We start from the raw sequence: 19,856 nt of genomic DNA on the forward strand, positions 1-19,856 counted from the left end.
GTAGAAAGATTTTGGCTTATATGAAACTTCTTTATGTCGAATTTCATCGCTATACTCGTGCTGCTAAAGCAGTTACGCTTGTTAAAGCTGTTTTCTGGAGGTCCACTTGTATGGGGGATATTCGAAAAAGTGAACCGATATTGCACATTTTCAATACCAAGCAAACGTTAGCAATAGAGAATACTTATGCGAAATTTCAACTGTTTAGCTCTTCCCGTGTGGTATCTATCGTGATTTCAACAGACAGACGGACGGACATGGCTAGATCGTCTTAGAATTTAATAAGGACCCAGAATTTATGTACTTTTATGGGTCTATGACCAATATTTCGATGTGTTACAAACCCCATCTTTTTTGATGGTGGGTATAAAAATTATTTTATCAGACAGATTTACTACCGGTTAAACGATAATCGGATATTGAGATTGTAGCCCTGAAAGTATCAAATAAGACTCGGGAGTATCACAGTACTTTTGCACATCAAATGTACCATCGTACTAATTATGTCATCCCTGAAAAAAATTTGAAAATTTGATATTTCATAGTATTCCTCCAGATACCTTAAAAAATAAATATTTCATTTATTTTAGAGATTTTAATACTTTTTATTGGTATTTATTAAGATTTTTTATTTATCGGGACTACATTCTACGAAATTACAAATCATTCGTTACAAATACAATATTCAAAATTGTAGCTGAATAATTAAATGTATACGTACATTGATTTCTGATAATTCCAATATATTTTAAAAGTAATTTCTATATTTGGCATTTTTTTAATGCTTTCATTACTCACAATTATGCTTTTTGTTTTTATGTTTATTTAAACTTATTGCTTACAGTTAATGAATATATATTTTAATTTATAAAAAAAATATATATATAAAATAAAATTATAATAGTTTCAATTATTTTGTTCGTTCTACTAGACCGTTAATAAAAAAAAATTCAAAAATTATTTTACGACAAAATAAATGAGTTACAAAAAAAAAGAGATACCGAGAAAATATTTAAATAGAGATATTATAAAGGTTTATGAAGAATACTTAGAAATAAAGTATATTTTTTAAGTTCTACGAGGTGTATGAATATGCGGAGCAAAATCATAAGTCATAAGTTTGGGAGCCAAAAAGCCACCAAAACCAGGTCTACCCTTATGATAGATGCCGATGCCAGCCAAAGGCACTGAAGGCTTTGAGACCACATCTTGTATGTCTATAAAGGGCACTGTGGATTGTGAAGCATCTTTGTTAAAACTAGAGGCAGAAAATTCCAAATATTGATTGTGACGTGAATCGGGTACAGATTTGGCAATAGTACGAATAGGTACATCTGGATCTTTTAGCTCGATTTTGGCTCTAAATTTAAACAAAGAAAATTGATTAATAGGGATTTTGAAATAATTGAAAATTTTAAAGTTTACCTTCTATCGCCACTAACATCTGTGTTATCATTAGATTTCCAAAAACTATTTTCTTTGGGATTAACCAATTGTCCAGTTTCAAAATTAAATTCACTTAATCTTGCCTCCAAATTCAAATGGGCCCCAACTACTCGAAAACGTACACCTGTCACTACAAATGTATTATCCTCTGTATGTATATCATCCAAATCAATAGAACGAGCACCATAAGTTAAAGTATAATAATCACGATTATTATGAACTCCCTTCTCATTGAGTGTATAGTTATCGACGGGTTTCCACTCTAATGTAGACTCATTGATCATGCCTCTAGGTAAAAGTGCACCTTCTTGTATTTGCAAATGGAATACACGATTTTTCTTAGTAAAACGTAAACCAGTAACAACCCTACATAGAAATATAAATATATATTTATTTTAAACTAAATTCAAGGTTTTTATATCCACTTACTTGTTGTCATTGATATTCGATAGGGTTTCACGTAAATTGAAATAACGATCGGTTTTCGTGCTATATTGATCATCACACAAACAGAAACAATAAGTACAATGCCAAAACAAATAACGCCACCATGAATCAACCTTTAGATTGAAAAAAATAATTTAATTTCAATATTTGAAATTTGAACCTTTCACAACTCAAAAGTCTAGATCAATGTCAATTGTGTAAACTTGACTTACCGCTGTTTTACCTCGAGGACAGTTGGAGGCCTTGCCCAAAGTAACACCATTTTCATATTCAATAAATTCATAACGACGTACACTGTCTCGTGCCTAGAAATAGAGAACAAAATAAAATTAAAATCATATTTTATTTGTTAAACCAACTCCTTTCTCTACCCACCGAAGGACATATTGTCATATCCGAATCAACATAACGACAATTGTGTATATGACCCGAACAACGTTCCTGACGGGCACAGAATTTATCCTTAAAACAACCCTCATTCTTGGTACGTTCATAATCATCACAGGTCTTCCAACATTCACGGTTATAATTCATATCTACTTCATTTTCAATATAACCCTGTATTAAACGTGTTACTTCTTCATAATTTTTACCCTTAACATATTGTTCGGGATCACAACGCCAGACAATACGTTCAGCTCTTTGCATTACTTCACGTAACAGGCGCACAGTTTTCTCTGTACGTTTTTCATAATCATTACGCATAAGTTCTGCTTCTTGTGTGAAATTTCCTACAAAAAAATTAAATTTATTAAAACATCTTTTATCAAAATTTCAATTTCCTACTACTACTACTACTACTACTTACCCTTGCCATACACTCTCAGCATCATCCATGAGAATTCCATCATTGTGTAACCTTTAAGTTCCGTTAATGCAATATCCGTATACAATGAGTAAATGAATTGTTGTGTTGATTGTTGATTTAAACATCTTTCTTCTTTAGAAGCCTAAACAAAAAAAAAAAAAACATAATTTTATTACAAATTAACAAAACAGCTCATGAATTTATTTTTGTAATATATTCTAAAACAAACAATTTCTTTGTTTAATAATAGTTATTTTGTTTTTATATGTAATAATAATTTTTAATATATAGTATAGTTGTTGTTGTTGCTATGTTTTTATATATATATTAACAATCGATTATTTTTGTTTTATTGTTATGGAAAAAATATTGTCATGTAAAAATTCACAGATGTTTTTTTTTCAACAATTATTAACGGTTTTCCAATTAGGTTTCATTATTTGTGTGAAACTATATTATTTTATATTTAAAAAAATTTACTACTTTGTGATAGAATTTGAAATTCTATGAAAGAATTTGATTAAATTTTCTAAAGAAAAATAGTATTTCGTAAATATTTTAATATTTTTTGTTATATCCTTCACTTTTGAGAGAGTTTTGTTTAAACAAGTTTGTCATTCATTAGTTCTGAATCTTTATAGAAACACAGAAGTCTCAAGAACTTTTCTACCCAAAATCAGTATAAAATCGGTTAAATAGTGAAAATATTTAACAAAATCTATTACTTTTTTAGAATTTTGTACATCTTTGAATTTTTGATCAGTTAACTTTGTTAGCATTGCCAACTTTGCAAACAAAAACATAAACAAAGAACAGCTGTTGTTTACAAATACCACTTTTGTAAAATGAAAAATTTTTTAAAATTAAAAAAAAAAAATTAAAACAATAATAATATTGATAAGACAAATCAACTATTACTATTTCTAAAAATGAAAATGTTCTTCAAAGTGGAAAACATCAGAATCAATTTACTTTTTTGATTAACTAATCAGATTATTAATTCACATTTGATTACCAACTCAAAAACCTGCTCTAAATTAAACTAAGATAAAGAATACCAACTTTCTTAGAAATTAACTAAAAAATTCCTTAAAAAATTCTAAAAAAATTCCTTAGAATAATGCTCAAAGCATTAGTACAATTCTTCTTTAAGCATGTCTAGTAATCACAAAGCTTTTCTGCATGCAATATCTTGATAATTTATTAATTGATATTTGTTTGCATGATCGAAATATTATTTTTAGTTATAGTAAAATGAACTAAAACAATTCTTAGAGAAATTTCCTTATAATCCTAGTTATAACTTTCTTTCTAAAGCTTTATGTGCTTATGAACTTAATTAAGCTTTTCTAGCTGTCTTAAAGCTTGGTGTTGATCTAAATTAAGCTTTTCTATCTCTCACAAAGCTTCGCTGCATGCACTTTCTTGTAATTTGATGTTTGCTCCACAATATCTTAAATTATGTCCACATTAAGAATAAATAAATTATATTGAAATTTTCATTTTGTTTAAACAATTAAAATTTTTCTGTAATCTTACATTACGAAATTATATCAATAAATAAACAAAACAACCTCTACATCCCAAATTATCGTAAAATAAATAGGAACTATGTAAATATTGCAAAAGTTTAATAAATATTTATATTTAAGGGATTCACGCGATCGTCATAAAGTCATATATCATGAAATAATAACACGAACAAATATGACTTCTGTGCGGGCAGCCCTCATAAGTTAGTGTGCTATTTTAAATTTTGAGTCAGCTACAAATATTACAAAAAAATTGTTTGTAAAAATGGCAAAAGCAAGTCAAAGAAATGATATAAAGATCGGTTTGTGCATAAAAGGCGTATTGGACATGGTAATGGTTGACTATATAAACCATTTTTATAAAAATTCCAAATATTTTCGTTTTAATTTGAACAAATGAAATTGTTCAAAAACATAAACAGCTGTTAATGCCGGAAATATTTTCTGACGCCGTTCGGTGGCTGCAAGTCAGAAAAAAAAACGTAAACAAAATTTTCTTTCTTTTATTTTTTAATTTAATTTTATAAAACTTAATAACTTTCATAAATATATTAATAAAATCTAATTAATTTTGAAGTTATAGAACTTTGCACAATTTTTTGTCATGTTTACGTACATATTGCATATTTTCGATTGTGGTAACTTCTACCTTTGATTTACACTTTATGACAAACATTAGTGTTATTATTTTAATACTTTTTTTCCTGAATTTTGGAGGTTTGTTTTTTCCCCAGTTGCTTTTTCTGAGGGTTTTTTAGGGGTTTTTAGCCAGGGTTTTTTAGCCAGCATAAAGCTGTGTGGGATACCCTGGCCATTCTTCTGATAATGAAAAAAAATACTTTTTTTTCTTTAAAGCACAACAACGAATTTTTAAACTGTCATAAAACTTTAGTATTTTATGACAATAGCACACCGTGTGAATACCCTAATTATATATTTATTATGAATATTTATAACATATAATTGGATAATCTGTTGATCGATCAATTCAAGTAGAACTTAATATTTAATAAATATAACAGATCTAATTAAAGCTTTAACATACATTTAAAAAAATAGTAATGAAACTATGTGAAACATGCAGCAGCATAAATTTCCAAAATTTTAAAACTAAATATTTGGTACAATTTTTTATTTTATGTCCCCGTTTTAAAATTATTTCAAATTCTAATATTTTGCTAAAATTAAAATTAATAAATCATTATTTGTTTTTTACATACTACAGTTGCAAAATTATATTATTTAAATTATATATATACACGCTATATATAATTTGTTTCTACTTGATATATATATCTCACGCTTTTAATCAAAACTAAAATTGATTTTAATTTTTTGTTTACAAAATTATTTTACAAACAATTTCAACTAACCATCATGGCACGATAATACATTGTTTGTTTCACCATTATCAATTCGGTATCCTGAAATATACGACCCATTGAAAAGGTCCTATCATTGCGCAAAATATTATCCATGAGATCATCCAATTCCTGGGAACGTGCGAATTCGACATTATTTTCTTGCGAATTAAGAACACGCTTAAATGCACCAAATAATATTTCGATTTGCTGTAAATCACGTTCCAATATACTCCATTCATAATGATTTAATAATTCATATTTGCCCAGGGACCATGTAGAGTTCATATTTTCATTTATGAATTTTCTATGTGTATCGGCTATTTTACGCATTTGTTGTTCGGTATTGCGATTATTTTGGGAACGTTGTAAATGTTGCCATAATAATTGTTCCAAACTTAGATATTCATCACGTATGGCATCGATTTCAATCGATGGCATGGACCGTCCCATTAAATATGTTGTGGAGGCAAGGTTTTCGGTATTACAGCATATGAACACTGTTAGTAGTGTGGTTAACATTAAAATTATTCTATTTAACGTGGCCATTTTAGTCAGTTTAACGGCTTTTTTTGTTTGTTTTTTGTCTTTCTTTTTTTAAACGTTTTTCATACGTGTTTGTTTATTTAATTTATTATTATTAATTTATTTCTCTTTTGCTGTTTCTTTTCTGTTAATATAAAATTATAATTTTTTTTTGGGTTTGTTTTCTTTGATTTAGTTCTTTTTTTAAATTTATTTCTTTATATGCAAAAGTTAAAGAACGCCATTAGGAAATATGTTTTTTGATAATTCTTAAGGCGTAAATATTTGTTTAATATTTATACATATTTATTTAAAAGTCCCAAGTGTAAACAAATCTTTCACAATTTTTTTTATACAGTCTTCAAAACAATCAAAATTAAATATAAATTTTAGAAGAATCACCACCGCTTTCTTGCATTTACTTATCAAAATTTTTTTATAAGAAATTAAAGTCACAAGCTTTTTACTTCATAAATCTATAACTTAAACTGAAGCTCCACTGAAAGATATAACTATATAAAGCTGCATATACACGGTTGTCAGATCTTACAGCGTTGACAGTAAAATGTTTAGAAAATGTCTAACAATCGTGTGAACTTACAATTTCTGTTTTTGCTACTTCTAGTTCAAACTTTTTTATCAAGAGGAAATCTCTCGCTGGTTTTAGTCAAAGCTTTCCTATGAGAAATTTCTCGCAGCTTTAAGCTTAATCTTTAATATGAAAACCTCTCTTACTTATGTTTACCTCTGAAAAATCTTTTGCTAGTTCAGTTAAAGCTCTTCCTCAAGAAATTTGTTATTAGTTTGTGATTAAAAGAAAACTAATGCAGGGTATAGTTAAAACTCTTTTGTAAAAGTTATTTCGCTAAGCTTAAACTCTCGCTTTCTTCCAAGAAACTCCTCGCTTTACTTAAAGCCTTTCTAGGAGATATGTATCTCTCTTAGCTTTTGTATCTCGCTAGATTTAGCATAAGCTTAAACAGTTTAAACTTTTTGTAATGAAATCTTTCATTTACTAAAGTTTAAGCTTTCCTAATTTAAAGCTTTATTTAAAGAAATTTTTTGCTAGCTATACTTAAAGCTTTCCTAGGAGATATGTCTCTTTTGTATCTCGCCAAAAGTAGGTTAAGCTTAAACACTTTAATGCTCTATAATAAGCTTTCTATATTAAGCTTCATGTAAGGAAAATCTTTATTATATAAGAAATATATCGCTTGATGTAGCATAAACTTAAACTCTTGCTCTAACAAAAGTTATTCTATAAGAAACCTTGCTTCAAGGAAATCTTTTGCTGACTATACTTTATGCTTTCCTATCATTCTCTTATTTATCGCTAGATCTAGATTAAGCTTAAACACTCGCTTGCTCTAATAAAAGTTTTCCTTTTTTATCTCTAGTTAAAGCTTTCTTTAAAGAAATCTTTCACTTTCTAAAGTTAAAGCTTACCTAATAAAAGCTTTTGTCTATAAGAAACTTTTATGACTTTAAAGCTTTCTTCAACGAAAACCTTTCGCTGATTATAGTAGAAACTTCTATTAACCATTAACTTTAATGAAAGCTTTTATATATGAAATCCATTTAGTTCTAGTTTAAACTTTCCTAGAAAACTCTTGCAATTTGTATAAAATATTTTTATATTTCTAAAACCGATATACCTAGTTCTTTCTTAAAATGTGTTCTCTCATTCCAAATAAAGCTTTCCTATGACAATTTTCTGGTTATTTTTAACTGCTTTTAACTAAAGTGTTTAAATAGGAAATCTTTTCAGTTCTAAATTAAATGTTTATATTTCTAGTTAAAGTTTAGCTTAAACTAGCTTTTTTAACTTCTACCAAGTTCGGCTGAAATAAAAAAAAAACTATTTAAATGGTTGATGTTTTAAAATAGGAAGTCTTTTTAGTTGTGGTTTAAGCTTTTCAAAAAAAAACTTTAAAGCTTTATTTTAGCTTAAACTAGCTTTTTTAACTTCTTCTAAGTTCTGCTGAAAAGAAAATCTATTAAAATTTATTAATTTGATGATTTTAATTAGGAAATCTTTCTAGTTATGGTTTAAGCTTTTCGGCATATAGTTTAAAAGTTCTAGCTAAAGAATTGAAAGCTTTAAATTTCTAGCAAAAACTTTTCTTAAACTAAACTTATGCTAGTTCTTCCTAAAGTTTTTTTTCTTTTGTTCTGCATAACTTCTTTTTATTTTGTACTAAATTCTGCTGAAATTAAATCTATGGAAATTTATTAACATGGACTCTTGTTCTTGGATGGCTTTAAGAAAATAAACAAAAATTTTTGAAATTCAAATTTTCTTCAAAATAATTAAAATTCCTTGAAATCTTCCATTTTGAAATTAAACCCCTTAAAAAAACAACTAACCAACACTTAAAACCAAATAAAAAAATTAATGTAAAATAAATATAAAATGTGCAAATATTGCAACAGCTAAATAAACAAACATTCGTACATTTATACACTGAAAATAATCCATGCTCAAGTTTACGAAAAGAAATTTCGTAACTTCTATTTTCGTAATATTTACAAAAATTTCGTGTATAATACGAAATATTATTTAATAAAACCCTTTTTTATTTTTACGAAAACCTTTCGTAATATTTTTTTTCTTAAATTTTAGCGAAATTAAACATAGTGATATTAATTATATTATGATTAAATAAAACTACAACATTTTCATAAAATTTAAGAAAAAGTATAATATTATTCACGAATTATTTTCAGAAAAAAAAATTGAAAATTCGTGTGGAGAATAATTTTAAACTAAAGTTAGAAAATTTATTTTAAAACGAACAAAAATGTTTGAATAAATTAATATTTTGAAAATTTTACCATATTTATTCAAAATTCCCTTTTTTCAATTTATGTAAATCAATTTTTTCAAGAATATTTTGCTATATATTAAAATATTACGTACAATTTCATATATATTACGAAAGAATTTCGTGGTGCGAAACAACGAACGATTTGTACAATGTACGACATTTTTCGTATATATTAGGCATGGATTTTTTTCAGTGTATAAACAATTTAGCAAAATAAGCAAATTTTATGCAGATGCATTTGTAAAAAAACACGAAATAAAAACTGAATTAAAATTGTTTTATAATTTTTTTTATGACTTCCTCAACTAGAATAAAAGAAAATATTTCATAGAAATAATACTGCCAAACAATTCAAACAAACAACTATGGAAATAAACCACCAACTAAATAACCACTTGCTTTTATTATGTATTCCCATACATTTCAATGAAAAGTCTGTGAAAATTTTATTAGTTTTTTGTTTAAATAAAATCTTTCTATATTTTCTATTGAAAGTGTGTTGGTGACCTTTAATGGCGAACAAAGATTTAAATTTTAAATTTTTTTTAGATTTGTTTTTTTTATTTATAATTTTAATTAGTTTCTTTAATTTTCAGTAATAATTGTCTGTTTTTAATTTAATTGTTTTTCACTTGTTATAATTCGATAGATACTGTTTAAAAGCAATTAAATTAGTTAATTTCGTTTTATTAATTTTTTTTTTATATTTCTTTAATTTTTTTTTGTATTCTTTTTTTTTTACTTTTTTTGCGATTTAGTTTATTTGTTGTATTTCTTTTATTCTTTAAATATTTAGTTGTCGTATGGATTTCATCAACCGTTCACAACGCGTTCCAAATTTACAATAAGAATGTATCTCAGCAAAAAAACTCAATTCAATCATAAACTATTCTATATTGGTATTAGTTCACTAAGTGCATAGGGTTGCCATTGTTGAATTAAATAAATAATTTTTATTACTAATTTAATTTTATTAAAATTTTTATATAAAATTTAAAATTTTAAAATGAAATACATAATTAAATTAATATTTAGTTTTGTTTTTCTTTAAATTTAATTAAAATTTCATTATTTATTTTTAAATTTCTTTAATTTGTTTCAATGGCAACTCTTTTGTATCTGTATCTCTCTGTCTCTTTTATATTTCACTTTTTATAATTTAATTCTCGCTTTGACTCCCACTTTATTGTATCTGCTGTTCTCATTTGTTGTGTCGTGTTAGTCGTGTTACTCTTCTTTGCAAATCTATATGCAATGCATGTTGTTTTTGTTTTCATATTTCAATGCTGGGAAGAGTTTTTCCCCTATTTATACACTTTGTTTTCGTTCTTTGTTTTTAATTGATATGTTTTTGTTTACATTTTTCTATTCTTCCTTTGTTTTTTGCTCTTCTCTTTCTCTCTCTCTTAGTTTATGGCAATTTTTACATTCATATTATTTTTTGTTCTCGTAAATGTTTAAGAAATTGTTTCATTTCAAAAAGTACTAATTTTTATTCGAAAATAAGTACTAGGCTTCTATAAATCGACTTTCGAATAATCAACTTTTTGTGTAAAAAAGTCGAAGTCGACTATTTTGTTCAAAAAAAGTCGATAACTCGACTATCGTCTGTAAAATAAGTCGAAGTCGACTATTTTGTTCCAAAAAAGTCGATAACTCGACTATCGTCTATCGAAAAGTCGGAAAAAGTCGAAAATAGTCGAAAAGTCCGAAAAAGTCAAAAATATTCAAAAAGTCGGAAAAAGTCGAAAAGTCAAAAATAGTCGAACTGTCAAAATTGTTGAAAATAGAAAAAAAGGCGAAAAAGTCGAAAATCGTCGACAAGTCTGAAATGGTCGAAAAAAGTCTGTTATTGGCAAAAATACGGAAAAAGTCGAAAATAGTCGAAAAAAAATCGAAAAAGGTCAAAAAATGTCCAAAATAGTGGAAAAGTCGACTTTACATGTATATATTCCAAAAAAGTTGTAAGATCTAGAAATTAAGTACTTTTTTTAAAATCAAATTATTACTTTGTTGTGAAAGGGAAAAGTTTATATGAAAAACTATTGTCCAATTCACATTCGGTGTCGTATGGTTATATCGTAGTATGTCGTATTTTTTTTTTCAAAAAATTTAATTTGAAAACTTTTTATAGCTTACAACAATACGATATCGATTGTAAATTGAACATATATAATTATCACTAGAGAACTTTACGATAAAAAGAGTTTTTCTATGAAAGATCTCTTAATAATATTAGTTTAAAGTTTCTTTTAACAATAGCTATCGCTTTTGCATTAATAAAACCTGCTAATAAAAATCTTTATCTCTCTCTCTCTCGTTTTCTTTGCTATGAAATACATTTTTGGCTTTAATAAAGTTTTAGATCCTTTCGCTAGTTTCAGCTTTAATTTGTATTAAAACTATTTTTAATGAATTTTCTCGCTAGTTCTCTTTGCTATAAAAAATCTCTTGTTTTTTTAACTTTTGTTTATTTGTCTAGTTATAGTGAAACTGTTATTGTCATCATAAAGGAATATCTCGCTAGTTTTGTTAAAGATCTCTCTGCTCTCGCTAGTTTTAGTTTATATTTTTATGTAACAAAACTATTATAAATAATTTTCATCTTTCACTTACTAAAGAATTCATTAATAATGAATTTTGCATTAATAAAAACTGCTTATAGAAATCTCTCTCTCTCTCGTTTTCTTTGCTATGAAATACATTTTTTGCCTTAATAAAGTTTTAGATCCTTCCGCTAGTTTCAGCTTTAAATTGTATTAAAGCTATTCTTAATGAATTCTCACGCTAGTTCTCTTTGCTATAAAAAAATCTCTTGTTTTGTTTAAACTTTTGTTTTTTTTTTTGTCTAGTTCCAGTTGAAATCCTTTTGGGAAATCTGTCATCATAAATAAATATCTCGCTACTTTCGTTAAAGCTCTAGTTTCATTCGCTAGTTTAAGCTTATGCTTTTTTATGCATCAAATCGATTATGAATCATTTTAAACTTTCTTCCTACAAAAGAATTGATTAAATCTCCTAATGAAAGAGTTTAAACTTTCGTTACTCCGACTAGTAATTGTCTTGATATAGCTCTATTAGTTCGTATGTTGTGAAACAGGTATTTCGCTTTATTTGTCGTTGGTTTTGTTTAAGCTTCATTTGTTTCGGAAACTATAAATCACAATTTCATGCAACAAATTTATAATTTTTGCTTAGTGAAGGATCTTCTTAAAGAAATTATTACTTAAATTTAATTAAAATATTTCTTTGACCAACTTCTCGTTATAGATGAAGTTTTCCTTAACGAATCTCTTGTAACACTTTACATTTACGCTTTGCTCTCTACTTCTCGTTTTTCCTAAGAAATTTCTTGCAATAATTCACATTTACGCTCTACTTAAAGGTAATCACTATCTTCTCCTCATTTTCTTAAGGAATCTCTTGTAATAGATCATATTTAAGGGCACTTCACACTATCACACTTTACGTACCTAAAGTCTAAAATACATATACGTATCTTCTATTTTCGTAATATTTAAAAAAATTTAGTGTATAATACGAAATATTATTTAATAAAACCCTTTTCTATTTTTACGAAAGTACGAAAACCTTTCGTAATATTTTTTTCTTAAATTTTAGCGAAATTAAACATAGTGATATTAATTATATTATGATTAAATAAAACTACAACATTTTTATAAAATTTAAGAAAAAGTATAATATTAAGTATTCTCGAATTATTTTCATAAAAAAAAATTGAAAATTCGTGTGGAGAATAATTTTGAACTAAAATTAGAAAATTTATTTTAAAACGAACAAAAATGTTTGAATAAATTAATATTTCGTAAATTTTAACATATTTATTAAAAATTTCCTTTTTTCAATTTATGTAAATTATTTTTTTCAAGAATATTTTGCATTATACTAAAATATTTCGTACAATTTCGTATATATTACGAAAGAATTTCGTGGTGCGAAACAACGAACGATTCGTATAATGTACGATATTTTTCGTATATATTAGGCATGGATTTTCTTTAGTGTACATATTTTTAAATACCATTTTAAGAGGTACTAAATTATTAAATGCACCATGTTTCTGACATCCCATCACTATTCTTAATAATAGTTTCTTGTAGAGACTGGTACCCGAGTTTAAATACATACATAAATGGTTTGATTGTTTAGACTGAATTAGTCATTTTTAAGTCATAATCTTTGGCATTTGTGGTTTTATTAACATTTAAGTAACTTAAAATTCCAAAAACTAAATTAACAAATAAATAAAAATTGCAGATATTTAAAAGAAACAACTTCTTTTGTAATTGATACAATGTATTGACGACATAATGTAATTGTTTTGACATACAACTCTTCTCAGTTTTCTTTACTTTATTTTGACATTATATCTCTCTGACTCTCTCTCTTTGTTCAAGCTGCCTTGAAGAAAATGTTGTTTATGCTGTCAATATTAAAACAAAACATCTGTATTGCAAATGCACTTTATTAGATTCTTCTTCAACCACCCGCTAAGTAGTCTGACAAAAAAAGAAAAGAAAAACAGACAATCAGGCAGACGGCCAAAGAATACTTGCTTAGTATTGGGGTGTAATGACGAAAAAGTGGAAAGTGTTTGCTGGCAATAAAACGATGTCGTTTTAGATATATTATGATAAATGGGTCAGTGACACTTGTAAACAAAAGATTTTCTTTATAAGTCCGTTAAAAACTGCCATTAAGCTAAAGGTGTCATAATTTTTCACTCAAATTCCGTGATGATTCATTTTATATCTAAATAATTTTAAAATTTTATTTAATTTTTATATAAATAAAACTAGTTTTTTTACTATTTAATTTTATTATTAAATATATTAGCATTTAAGTTTTTGTTCTTTTTTTCAATATTATTTAAATTAAGCCCAAAGTTTTGATGATTCATGGCTTTTGCCCGAAAAAAAACAAACTTTCTTTGTTATGCATTGTTTATGGAAATATGCTCTGTTGTGTGCTTTGTTTTCTCACCATCATCTGCAAATGTTAGGGTTAATTTTGATGATTTTGTTTTAAAATTTTGCTAGTTTTTTAAATTTATTTATTTTTTATTTTCTTTGTGTCTGGATTTTTTTTTTATTAAAATATATTTTTATATACGAAATTGTGGTTAGTTTTTTTCTCTCTTTTAGGTACAATGTTTTCGTTTGTTATATGTTAATAATAGATTTTAAAATTTATGTTTATATATTTTTTGTCAAAATTTAAAAACTCGGTATTCCCCTGTATAATTAATATGCTTTTTTAAACTTGATACGAAACTAGAACTACTTAAACTGAATTAGAACTGCACCAAAACTGAAGTAAAACAGAACTAGAACTGAACTAGAACTAAACTAGAACTGAACTAGAACTGAACTAGAACTGAACTAGAACTGAACTAGAACTGAACTAGAACTGAACTAGAACTGAACTAAAACTGAACTAGAACTGAACTAGAACTGAACTAAAACTGAACTAGAACTGAACTAGAACTGAAATAGAACTGAACTAAACTAGAACTGAACTAGAACTGAACTAGAACTGAACTAGAACTAAAATAGAACTGAACTAGAACTGAACTAGAACTAGAACTGAAATAGAACTGAACTATACTGGAACTGAAATAGAACTAGAACTGAACTGAACTAAACTAGAACTGAACTAAAACTGAACTAGAACTTAACTAGATCTAAACTAAAACTGAACTAGAAATGAAATAGAACTGAACTAGAACTTAACTACATCTGAATTAGAACTGAACTAGCACTAAACTAGAACCTAACCAAAACTGATCTGGAGCTACACTAAAACTTGTCTAAAACTTATTACGTTATTAGAGTCTATTCAACAGATATAAATTTTTTTATTCTAAATATTTTCCTAAAATGTTTAAAAAATAATAAAGTTTTTTTTTACATTGTATTGTTTCAAAAATGTTTAAAGGTAGTGTAAAGAACAAGAAAATAAAACTAAAGTAACATGACATGAGTTAACATTAAATACTTTTTAGTGGCAAAGTATTAACAAAAAAATGTTTTGTCATAGTCTAACCAACAAATTATAAAGCAAAACATAACAATTAACAATGAATAACAACAAATATTTAACGTGGATCAATTCAAAAATTATTCAGTCATTCGACATTTTTCAGTAGATTGTGCTGTCTATATACATACACATATGTACATTTTATTACAGTCTGTGTTTTTGTTATTTGCGAAATTTCTAATCTACAGGGATTTTAGCTATTTTCCACCTAAAAAAAGAAGTCATAATTTCCATTCAATTAAATGCATATTTTACCTCATAACTTAAAGCCAACATTTCAAGCATATTAGAGCCTGATTTGTTAGCTTTATCATCTGAACCGAACATAGTTAAATGTAAACGATCCATCAAATGATGGACCGAATAAGCATTAGGCGAAACACTCCATTCAGCAAATGTCAACAAGGTCGACGTTTCTAATTTATCCTGATGTAATTCATATTGTTGCATTTGCTGGAAACGTGAGGTTATACGATTCATTGTATCGGTAATATCGTTGCGTTTAGCCAACAATTGTATATTTCCTTCTATGAAATTATTAACCGATTGTTGGGCCCAAGCCACCTGTTCGGCATGCTGTAAAATTAACCAAAAACATTATATTTACTTCAGAGTGTGTCACTTCCATTGTATAACTTGCCTGTTCCTCGGTTTGTTGGATTTGTTTACTAACTTCCTTGAGGCGAGACAAAACTTTACGCTGTTTTTCACGCATTAGGGGGAAGTTAATTTTTGAGCCTAACGATGAAGTCTGTACAATATCCCAGGCTTTTAAAACGGCCATTGTGACTTCTTTGACAACATGAAACACATCTAGGGCATCTTCTATTAATGCTGAAGAGGTATTTGGTGCAGTAACTAGTATAAATGCGAACAGCATAAAGCCCAGACATGATGACACAGCACCTTGCAATTTCATTTTGAAAATTTGTTATAAAAAATATTTTATTTTTTTTTTCGACACGCTTAAAAGATACACACTAACACAAAGAACACTTTTTGTTAAAAACTTCAAACTAGTTTTGTTTTTTTTCAGCAATTTTAATTATATATCTATTTTTTGGTTGAGTTTTTTTTTAATTTTATTTCATCTTATATTACATGTATTTTATATTTTTTTTCACTGACTAGTTATGTAGTTAGATTTAACCAAAAAAATCTAATTTATTTATATATTTATTATGTTCTTTTGTATATATTTTTGATAATATTTATTATAATAAACACATGTATGTATATTTTATTGTTTGTATAACACTGTATTAAAACCCGTCAGTTGTGTGACTTGTTTCTAAACGTCACCTCAACTCCAGTGTTAAAAATCGTTTGACTTATTGTCTTTAACGGTTTATACTTCATAGCAGTGATATTACTTTTATTTTCTTGTTTGCATATTTTTTTTCTCTCTACTTCGTATCTCTTTATAATACTCTTTTTTTCTCTTTGAATTTTGAACTGTTGCTGGCACATTTTTCTCCCTCTCTTCAATTATATTTGATTAAGTTTTTTTTTTTTTTTTGTCTACTTTCAATTAATTTCGTTGTATCTTTTTCTATTTTATTTATTTTATATATTCATTCAATTTATTTTGTTATTACTGTCTTCATATTTTATATTCTCAGATTTCTTTGTTTATATGTACATATGTATGTATGAACATATTTACTTTAATGCATATGCTTGCATTTTGTTTCCCGGTTTTGTTGGAAATCAACATTTTGTAATGCATTCCTTCTCAGAGTTGCCATTTATTTTTTTAATTTTACTGTAACCGTCTCGAAATTAAAAACTTCTTTTCACCTACATATTTATTTAAAATTTTAATATATACATATGTAGAAGAATTAGAAGTCACATTCGAACTTTTCGAAATTCGAATTTGACTTCAAATTGTAATTACTATAAGGTATTCTAGATATAATATTTTAATTAATAAATTTAGTTTTATGCTAAATTTGAGCGGGTTTTTGATTTGGCAAATAATAATCAGATTAGTTAATATAAAATTAAATTGATTCTGATGTAAATCCTCTTTGATGTTTTTGAGTACAAGATTAAATTTCGCAGTGTTGCCATACAAAACAAAAGAAAACGTCACTGTTTGTTGTCAAAACAATGCATGTTTTATAAAAAGAAGACAATTGCAAATGTAATATGAAAATTAATGAAAACTTAAATTTAAAACAAAAAATATATTGTGAAGTCGTCTCCATAATTTATACTAATCGATAAATCAAACATTTTAATGTTTATTTTTGAATAGGTAAAAATTGTATTAATTTGTTTGACATCAGCTGTTTACACTTTTGTATTTCTTGCTCAAGTTTAAACCACCTACATTGTAGAGTTCTATAAATCGACTTTCGAATAATCGAACAATCGACTTTTTGTCGAAAAAAAAGTCAAACAGCCGAAAATTATTGAAAATCGAAAAAAGTCGGAAAAAGTCGAAAATCGTCGACAAGTCTAAAATGGTCGAAAATAGTCAAAAAGTCTCTTATTGTCGAAAAGTTGAAAATAGTCGAAAACAGTCGAAAATAAAAAAGTCGACTATATACAAAATACTAAAAGTCGAAAAGTCTTAAAGTCGACTTTCAACTAAATGCAAAAAGTGGACTTTTACCTAAATACAAAAATCGAAAAGCCGACTTTTCGTTTCAACTGTAGAACCCTACTCCATTGGGCAAACTAAATTAGCTGACTGAGGGCGTGTTTCTTACTATAGTCGACATTTCAACTTTTTCCGACTTTTCGACTTTTTGACTATTTTCGACTTCTTTCTACATTTTTCGGACTATTTTTTGACTTTTTTAGAGTTTTTCCGACTATTTTAGAGTTTTTGACTTTTTTTCACTTTTTTAAAATTTTTGACTTGTTTTCACAATTTTCGATTTTTCGACTTTTCGACTTTTTACGACTTTTTACGACTTTTCGACTTTCTTCGACTTTTTTCGACTTTCAGACTTTTCGGCTTTTTTCGAATTGTATTCACAAAGTCGACTTTTTTCACAGACGATAGTCGAGTTATCGACTTTTTTGGAACAAAATAGTCGACTTCGACTTTTCGACTTTTTTCGACAAAAAGTCGATTGTTCGATTATTCGAAAGTCGATTTTTAGGTTTAACTGCTGTTAGATTAAAATATGGAACAAATTTAGGCGGACTTTAACAAATGATTGTGTTTTTCAGTTAATCTTCGGGCTTAATGGTTTAACCATTGTAAGTTCTTCTTTTCGAGATACTTTAACATAATGGCAGTTCGGATTTAGTGCAATTTTATCCTTTAGAAATGTATGCGTTTGATATCTTGGGGTTAAAAATTTATTGACACGATGAAACATTCAAATTCTAATCATTTCACACATATTTATATTTAAACAAATAGCCTTTTATGTTAAACTACTTACCTGATAATACCTTTCCAGTACATTTAAACCACTCATATATGGATTTTTTCCATCCACCAATGTCAAATGCAAAAGATTCAATATATTGCTTACAGAATTTGAATTGGGACTAACAAACCATTTAGTCATTTCTAAAATACTAACAATCTCCAAATCATATTGATATTTCAGAAAACTTAACATTTGACGATACATGGAATCGATACGATGTCGCGCGAATTCAATTTTATGAAATAATAGCATTGCCTGGTTATTGCTCATAACAGAATTGATAGTAGAATCATGATAAGCTGAGATGTAATGTGAATGCTATAAATGAATAATAAAAAAAACGTATAAAAAATGTTTTATCAGTTTTGCTTTTAAAATATTAAATATTTATAGGAGTGACTTCTTGAAACTTGTTTTTTAAAATTGCTCTTTGTGCGTTATTAAGGTCTTTCTTTAACCAATATTTTATTTTAAATATGTTTACTTTATATAGTGTGATATAAGCTCGTCTTTAGTATAGTTGAAATATATAATCAATATTTTTGATTATAATCTAGTTTATAGTTTATAGTCTAAGGTTGGACTATAGTCGAGTCTGTATGTCTACAAAATCTCACATATGCTTACTTTTTCAACCAGTCCTTCTAATTCTTTCTCCAGCATTTTAATTTTAGTAATAACTTTTCGTTCTTTATTTTTTAAAATCGGCAAGTGCACATCCGATTTTGAAATTTCTCGTAGAAATTCCGTCAATTTAATAACATCCATGAGATCTTCAATAAATGCTTCTGATTTGTTTATTGAATTAATTAAAATTAGGAAAAGTACACAAAATATTTTACTATATTTCCTTAAATCCATAATTTGTTTGTTGTGTATTTCTTTGGAGCAGTTGCCATAAAATACTAAAGGCAAACTTAGTTTCAATTGATTACGCAGCAAAATGATAAGAATATTATTTAAAAACTTACACTGAAACAAATCCATGCCTAATATATACGAAAAATGTCGTACATTGTACGAATCGTTCGTTGTTTCGCACCACGAAATTCTTTCGTAATATATACGAAATTGTACGAAATATTTTAGTATAATGCAAAATATTCTTGAAAAAAATTAATTTATATAAATTGAAAAAAAGGGAATTTCGAATAAATATGTTAAAATTTATGAAATATTAATTCATTCAAACATTTTTGTTCATTTTAAAATAAGTTTTCGAATTTTAGTTCAAAATTATTCTCCACACGAATTTTCATTTTTTTTATGAAAATAATTCGTGAATAATATTATACTTATTCTTAAATTTTATAAAAATTTTGTAGTTTTATTTAATCATAATATAATTAATATCATTATGTTTAATTTCGCTAAAATTTAAGAAAAAAATATTACGAAAGGTTTTCGTACTTTCGTAAAAATAGAAAAGGGTTTTATTAAATAATATT

The 19,856-nt window shown here is 26.6% G+C and overlaps 2 protein-coding genes across 5 annotated transcripts in view; one reads left to right on the forward strand and one right to left on the reverse strand.

Annotated features, from left to right (window-relative positions):
• The window catches only part of LOC111689011 (E3 ubiquitin-protein ligase Ubr3), an 89,408-nt gene that overhangs the window by 63,640 nt on the left and 5,912 nt on the right, over positions 1 to 19,856 (forward strand). The gene's annotated exons all lie outside the window — the stretch shown is intronic.
• LOC111680146 lies at positions 585 to 19,290 on the reverse strand. 4 transcript variants are annotated; one of them, XM_046945870.1, is made up of 8 exons: positions 19,036 to 19,290; positions 18,418 to 18,726; positions 2,702 to 2,843; positions 2,269 to 2,624; positions 2,106 to 2,198; positions 1,876 to 2,006; positions 1,426 to 1,812; positions 585 to 1,360 (listed from the first exon to the last, which is right to left on the reverse strand). In XM_046945870.1, exons 1-8 carry the CDS (start codon positions 19,267 to 19,269, stop codon positions 1,069 to 1,071), a joined length of 1,944 nt encoding a protein of 647 aa, XP_046801826.1. In that variant the 5' UTR covers positions 19,270 to 19,290; the 3' UTR covers positions 585 to 1,068. The 4 variants fall into 4 exon arrangements, with proteins under 4 accessions (XP_046801826.1, XP_046801825.1, XP_046801828.1 ...); XM_046945869.1 differs by lacking the exons at positions 18,418 to 18,726; positions 19,036 to 19,290 and adding exons at positions 15,266 to 15,586; positions 15,651 to 16,475; XM_046945872.1 differs by lacking the exons at positions 18,418 to 18,726; positions 19,036 to 19,290 and adding exons at positions 5,607 to 6,264; positions 9,690 to 9,809.

The sequence above is a fragment of the Lucilia cuprina genome, chromosome 3 (assembly GCF_022045245.1).
Source record: "Lucilia cuprina isolate Lc7/37 chromosome 3, ASM2204524v1, whole genome shotgun sequence".
NCBI classification, from domain to species: domain Eukaryota; kingdom Metazoa; phylum Arthropoda; class Insecta; order Diptera; family Calliphoridae; genus Lucilia; species Lucilia cuprina.

Bases quoted from the DNA above. Each gene is read 5' to 3' on its own strand.
- LOC111680146 (XM_046945869.1), bottom strand. From the start codon at position 15,929: ATGAAATTGCAAGGTGCTGTGTCATCATGTCTGGGCTTTATGCTGTTC. The intron at 2,844-15,265 runs GTAAAATATGCA...TTTTTTGTTTAG, and splicing joins TGTTGGCTTTAAGTTATGAG to GCTTCTAAAGAAGAAAGATG. The intron at 2,625-2,701 runs GTAAGTAGTAGT...ATTTTTTTGTAG, and splicing joins GCTGAGAGTGTATGGCAAGG to GAAATTTCACACAAGAAGCA.